This window comes from Athene cunicularia (assembly GCF_003259725.1).
Source record: "Athene cunicularia isolate RWA chromosome 13 unlocalized genomic scaffold, athCun1 chr13_part1, whole genome shotgun sequence".
Lineage (NCBI taxonomy): Eukaryota > Metazoa > Chordata > Aves > Strigiformes > Strigidae > Athene > Athene cunicularia.
The window spans coordinates 334,800-341,013 of record NW_020799117.1 but is presented as its reverse complement, the minus strand read 5'-3'; the positions used below and the strand labels follow the sequence as shown (position 1 = coordinate 341,013).

The 6,214-nt window shown below is 47.5% G+C and overlaps 1 protein-coding gene across 1 annotated transcript in view; it reads right to left on the bottom strand.

The window, feature by feature from the left end:
• PPP2R2B (protein phosphatase 2 regulatory subunit Bbeta) overlaps window positions 1-4,393 on the bottom strand; it is a 95,895-nt gene extending 91,502 nt beyond the window's left edge. Inside the window, exons 1-2 of the mRNA XM_026858358.1 lie at window positions 4,369-4,393; window positions 4,157-4,234 (exon numbers count right to left, since the gene is read on the bottom strand). Of these exons, the coding sequence (XP_026714159.1) occupies window positions 4,157-4,234; window positions 4,369-4,378 (88 nt within the window). The 5' untranslated portion in view covers window positions 4,379-4,393. The remainder of the gene's footprint in view (window positions 1-4,156; window positions 4,235-4,368) is intronic.
• Window positions 4,394-6,214: the final 1,821 nt, after the last annotated feature.

Below are 6,214 nucleotides of genomic sequence, written 5' to 3'. Positions count from 1 at the left end.
AGCGGCGCCGGCGCAGCCCCAGCCCGGCCGCGGGGGCGCCGAGGTTGTTTCGGCACCGGGGGGCGAGCAGAGGCCGCCAGGAAGGCGCCGGCACACCGCAGGACGCGAGGCGAACCCCAGCCCGCACCCGCGCCCGCCGGAGCGCGGATCCCGCCCAGGCAGCGCGCTCAAGTCGGGCGCTCCACGCCCCGGTGGAACCGGCACCGTTCACGCGGCGGAACTGATCCAGATCCGCATTTCGAACGCTTTGGCAGCCACAACCCGCTCTTCAAGGCCAAGCGTGTCCATAACTAACGCTGCCGCAGCCCACTGAGGTGCACGTAACCGGCAGCATCGCGCTACCAGGTCGGAAGGAAATAACGTGTTGAGCTGCTGATGCCACCCCCCACCCCGCGTTCTGCTGGTTAACTCCTCTGCGGACCAGCTCCGGGTTAGGACCAGACCACTCACCGTTCCGGCCCGCCGGTGCTGCCTCCTGCGGAGCACCGGCCCTCTCTGCGGTTCGGTCCCATCTCCCGGCTGCAGCCTGCCCAGCCCTGCTGTCAGGGGCAGGTGATGGCACCACTGCACGTACGGCAAAGAGATGTGAAGCACCCGTGCCACTGAAGAGGGAAGCTTTTCATTCCACTTAGGTACCTTTCTCTTTATCCATATCCAAAATACCCTCTCTGGATGTGGAAAAAACAATCCAGGTGTGGGCTGCAAGAATACAAGCCCTTTGTGGTTAGGGATGACGGCTCACGGATTGCATCACACAGAAGTGGAGGCTGAGATCAAGTACTGTTGTGTATCTCGAGTCCATCCCAGGAAACGAGATATGAACTAAAGAGAGCGGATTTTATAAAGCAGTCCTCATGGAAAGTCACTGTACGTGTTCACATACGACTCACACAACCAGATTATTTCATACACCAGCTGAGAAATGTAAATAGCTCCCTGGAGCAGACACTGCTGCTTGGCTGCACCCTGAAACTAGCCAGGTTTTCTGGAGAAAGTGCTGAATGCTGCCTCCAGCTGAAATCAGAGGAAGTTAGATAAGGTCTGCATAATTAAACCACATCACAGGCATGCAAACTGCAGTTACCCATCTCTAACAATCTCAGCAGCTCACTCGACACTTTCATGGGAGTGCGCAACAAAACCTGGAAAAGAGTATGAATTTCCAGGCGGCTGGCTGAACTGGTGTTCTGGGGCCAGGGTGCCTCTCAAGAAGGGTGCAAACAGCTCTGGAGAAACCACCCGCTTGCTCCCCAGGAAAACGCGTGCGTCACTGTGGCAGTTCGGACCTTTCCCTCCCCACGGGCAGGCGGTGCCCTGCCCGTGCGGGTGCGTGTCCCAGAGGGGGGCAGCATGCTGCTGCCAGGGCCTGGCCAGCCACCGCACACAGACCAGCCCGACGGGCCTCTGGCACGGATCTCCGCACCGCACACATCCCAGTGCCACCCGGATCCTCCCGATCGCAGCCCTGGGCTGGTAGCTGAGAGCTGGGACTGAACAGATGAGGCGTCAGCCTGCTGCTCCGGGAGGGGAGAGGGAAACCAGCGGCCCCCAGACCGGTCCCAGTCCCTCAGCTGCGCAGACCCAGCCTCTTCGGCCCCATGCTTATGGGCCCAGAAAGAGATTTGCCCCAGTTCTGCTTACAAGATCACCACGACAGCTTCAGGCAGAGGACCTCACTTCTTCCTCAATCCATGTCTCTCCCTCATTTATGCCTTTTTAACTATTTATATGGCATCCCTGTAGCTTGTGTGGCTGGCTGTGTCACTTCCTCGCGGACATAGATAGAGATCACAGAGTCGGATGTTATGTGAGCCCCTGAAATAAACATTGCCCACGCCGAGCTGTGCAGTGACTCGCCTCAGGTTTAGCCAGGAACTCAAAGTCAGCTTGAAACAGAAGCCACATCCGAGACCTACTTGTGGGACTGAAATCTGCAGATCCTCTGCCTCTCTTCCACCATGTGCATGGATGTAATGGATTCCATTGTACATAACAGAAAATATTTTTTTTCCACTTAAAAACAGACACAAACATTCCCTGAGAAACAGCTTAATTCCACCTCATTAAAATCGTGTACAGAAAAATCCCACAACACCAAATTATCTTTATTGTGGCTTGGATCTATTTAAATATTTATACTCAGTCTTTATGTTTCATTAACAAACTGAGTTTCACTTCACATGCAAAAATCAGGATATATATATTTGAGCTTAATTAGCAAGAAACACAAAATGGAAACCAACGTGTAAGAACACAAGGCCGGCTCTGAGACAGCTTGGTGAGCCTGCAGGCCACATGCAACCCTGAATTCCTTGATTTGGAGGGACTGGTTACGTGTTTAGATGATGTGGCAAACATGGGCATGTGCCAGCAGGCAGAACAAAAATCTCAAACCCACTGGAAATGACTGTTGGTCATGGAGCTTGGTATCTGGTGACATTCCAACTGCAAAACATTCCAGACACCAGGCAGAATAGCTAACTCCATTAGGGCCATTTCAATTTAGCCATTAATGCTTCTGTGATATTGTCCATTTGCTAACTTTATCACACGTATATTTTACACTGAACTAATTGAATATGACCACAGTTTAAATGCTGAGTGCCTGGGTTCCTCACCTGAGGCACGCAGCCCACAGGCACAGCAGCCCCAAATCTGGCGAGGCTGCCCTCGCCCTCCTGACGCCCGCGGCCACGGCAGGACTCTCCCTGGCAACGTGCCCTTCAGCAGGCACTGGGGCAGCTTCTACACCATGGATCTTGAGGCTCCAGAGGACTAGAGAAAACATCACCTCTTAAGTTTGCACTAATGCGTTTTCTACACTAGACTGTTAATTATCAACACATCAGATTAAGGCAAGATCTCTAAAAATTGTTTCCTTTTAGTAGTAATGAAATATGGTTCAAAGCACTGGGGCACCACAATGGCAAACAGCAACATAATTTACTTCATATTTAATACTGAAGTCAGTGTTTGAGCAGCTGAAAGATGTCCAAGGCCTCCCATCTACGCACAAGAGAGCTCATTCTTTCCCACAGCTGTGTGAGAGTTAAAGGATCCGTTACAGCGCTGGTTTCATCAGGACGAGTACCACACACTGCGACACCACACCCCGAGTCAAGGAAAGCAATGAACAAGGAAAGCACAAAATGGGAAAGTCTACGTGTAGCTCTGCTCATGCAGCTTTACATGTGCATGGAAAAGAACAAGCATATTATTGGAGAATTAATACAGAATTATTTCCGGCAACGTTTTAAGTATCATTTGAAAGCCAGAATGACAATCCATGCTGCTGAAGGAGGCAGGCTCTTCTACATTTAAAGATGCAAAACACTGTAAACATAATAGTAGCATCTCCTTTCACCTGACCATACACAGTTGCATGCATTCCACTAACCAATTTTGTAAATTCAGGATGCTCAGATGTTACCAAGAGTTATAAAGGTCAAAAACGTGCCACAAAGATTAGCATAAAATATTGTTACACATAAACTTCTGATGAAGGTGAGGCATCTGTGATAGAAACACATTTATGACATGATTTATGTGTACGGACGTCTGGATCCACACACGTCCACGTTCACATACAAAACCAGCATAGCAATCAAAAGCCCAATCCTGTACCTAAAATACTCTCCCGAGCGTTCTGCTCAGTCATGGTGAGGCCACTCGTACCTGTTGACCAGATTCAACAGACCAACACAATCACCTTTTTGTTACTAGTTTCACTGAATATAGCCTTTAAGTATTATCTATCAGCCTTTACTTTATGAGCACCAAGTTATACTTATGTTACCCAGAAACAGGATCCAACTGACTCCAGCAAAGGATGTTACAGTGAGAGAGGCTGTCTCGTAATTCCCTGAAACTGTAAATAACAGCTGGAAACCAAAAGGAAATCTATTTCAAAGACTATTGATATGATTAAGCCATAATGCCTTCAGATGATATTTTTGGATCAGTAGTTAATTTTAGAGATCTGCCTCTCTCAAATGCATAGGTACATAATGAAGGCAGAGATGAAGAGAGTGTAACTTAGCTCTTTGCCAGCTGTATTCAACAACATGGGAACAACCCTCTGCACGCTGATTAGGGGAGATGTACATGACAAACAAGTTATTTTTGATCACAGCAACAAAAGGAAAAATAAACTTACCTTCTGTCACCCCAATATCTATAGTTCCTTTTACTTGACTAAAGCACCACAGCACATCCTGCATGAGGTTTCCAAATCCTGCCAGGGAAAGACATGCAGAAAGATGATACAATCATACTGGTATATAGCTTGTCCTTTTCTAAACAAACATGCACACACAAATTGGCACACAAATATCTGCAATCCCCGCATGAAGATAAATAGCTGCTCACCTGGTATCATTGTTCCATACAAAGCGCAAAGCTAACGCTGCAAAACTAAAAACATTACGGCCACGTTATGAATTGCCCGTCTGTTTGTTTTCTCCGTACCATGGCAGGGCTATTTCAAAAATGGTGCAATTGGAGTCAGTCCCCTCCACATCACTGGCAGCATCACAGAAGAGTCAGGAGGCCCTGTAGTCACGGTCTTTGTCACAGCCTCTCTTCATCAGAATACTAATGCCCCCAATCATCTCCAGCACCATTAAAAAGTGAGTGGGAGAGAGAAAAAGAACTACTTGCTACCACAACAACATTTTTTCCAATTTGTGGTCAGTGTAGTTGTGAACCCAAGCAGAATGAAGCCACTTTACAGGACGTCGTAGTATTATAATCAAAATTTGCCTGGAATCAGAAGTGCACCGTAGTTGCTTTAAAAGAATACTACAAGCATTTCTATTAGAAGGCATGTTATTAAGCTGTAGCTCTCTCAGCTGTGCTTGCTCCTGTAGCAATACTCTGTTAAGCCACTCTCAGAGAAATTAGGATTTTATCTACTGCTGCTCCTCATTTTTTTGACAGCTCAGCAGAATTTCCCTTTCTGTAATGCAGTTTTCACTGTAGCACAAAAAATCCACTGCCTCAAAGGACAACTTGCTTTCTTTTATCCTCACACACGTTTTATCTCAAAGTAATTTCCAGACATGAAGCAAGCAGCACAACGGAGCTGTGAGGACAGGAAATGTCATCTTACTCGTTTTACACACAGGTGAAATGTGGCACAGAAAATGTGTTTCGCAGTTGGCAAGTGTGATACTGGAGACTCAGTCAGGGGGTCGCGCTATGGGAGACTCAAACTTGTAACTTCCCTGCAAAAGAAGGAAAACACGGCATTGGGAGATAATGTACAGCTGGAGATATAACTGAGTTAACTGGGCTATCTCGTGACCTACCCAAATGTCTTTGTGAGATTTCTGTCTGGTTTTATTTAAATCATAGTAACTTGCTGAATAGTAATACAAGTCTATATATATATTAAATATAATATAACGTTACATATCTTTGATACATAACAAAGTCCAAAATTAACTTTATTGGATGATTCAAGCCAAATACAGGGGGAAAATGGAGTTTTAAGAGTGTGAAAAGGTCTGGAATCAGACGGTATGAGACAGTTTGATAAGATTATGAAAGACTATTAAGTTTACTGAGATTCATAACTTGAGATGTCTGAACAACGGGAACAGCTACAAAATATGACAGGAAAATACGAAAAAAAGACGTTTACAAAAACAGGTGTTAACATTATTGCATGGACTTGAATGTCTCATAAGTTCCACCTGAGTATCTCAAAAGCAAGCAGAGAACATGGTGGTTGAGAGGAGCAATACCATGATGCCTTTCCTAGAAAGGTCTCTTGTATTATCTAATTCCACTCATAAAACTCCTCAAAAGGAAAAGGATTTGTGACTTAAAATTCTTCCTCTTAAACCGGGAGCCTGATGACACTTAACAAGCTTCTGAAAACAGGGATTGTGGTGTTTTCCAGTACCTTGGCTGCTCACAGGAGCAGATGCGGACAGCACGACACCCCCACGGTGGTTTCCTTACTGGCCGCTTGCCCAGCTCCACTCAGGGTTGTTCCCAGTTCTTGCTCAAGGAAAGCTTCTCAGCCTCAGAGCAGGGCTTTTTTCCCCACGGAAGGCGGAGCTAAGGTCTTAGAGGGCTGACCTGTGCCTGGCCACCTTCCCAAGAGCCCTGGGGAGCGGCCCCGCGGGCCTGCTGCCAGCTCCCCAGGCCCGGCTCCGGCCCGGCTCCAGCAGGCCCTGCCCTGAGCGGCCCCGCGGGCAAACCCGCT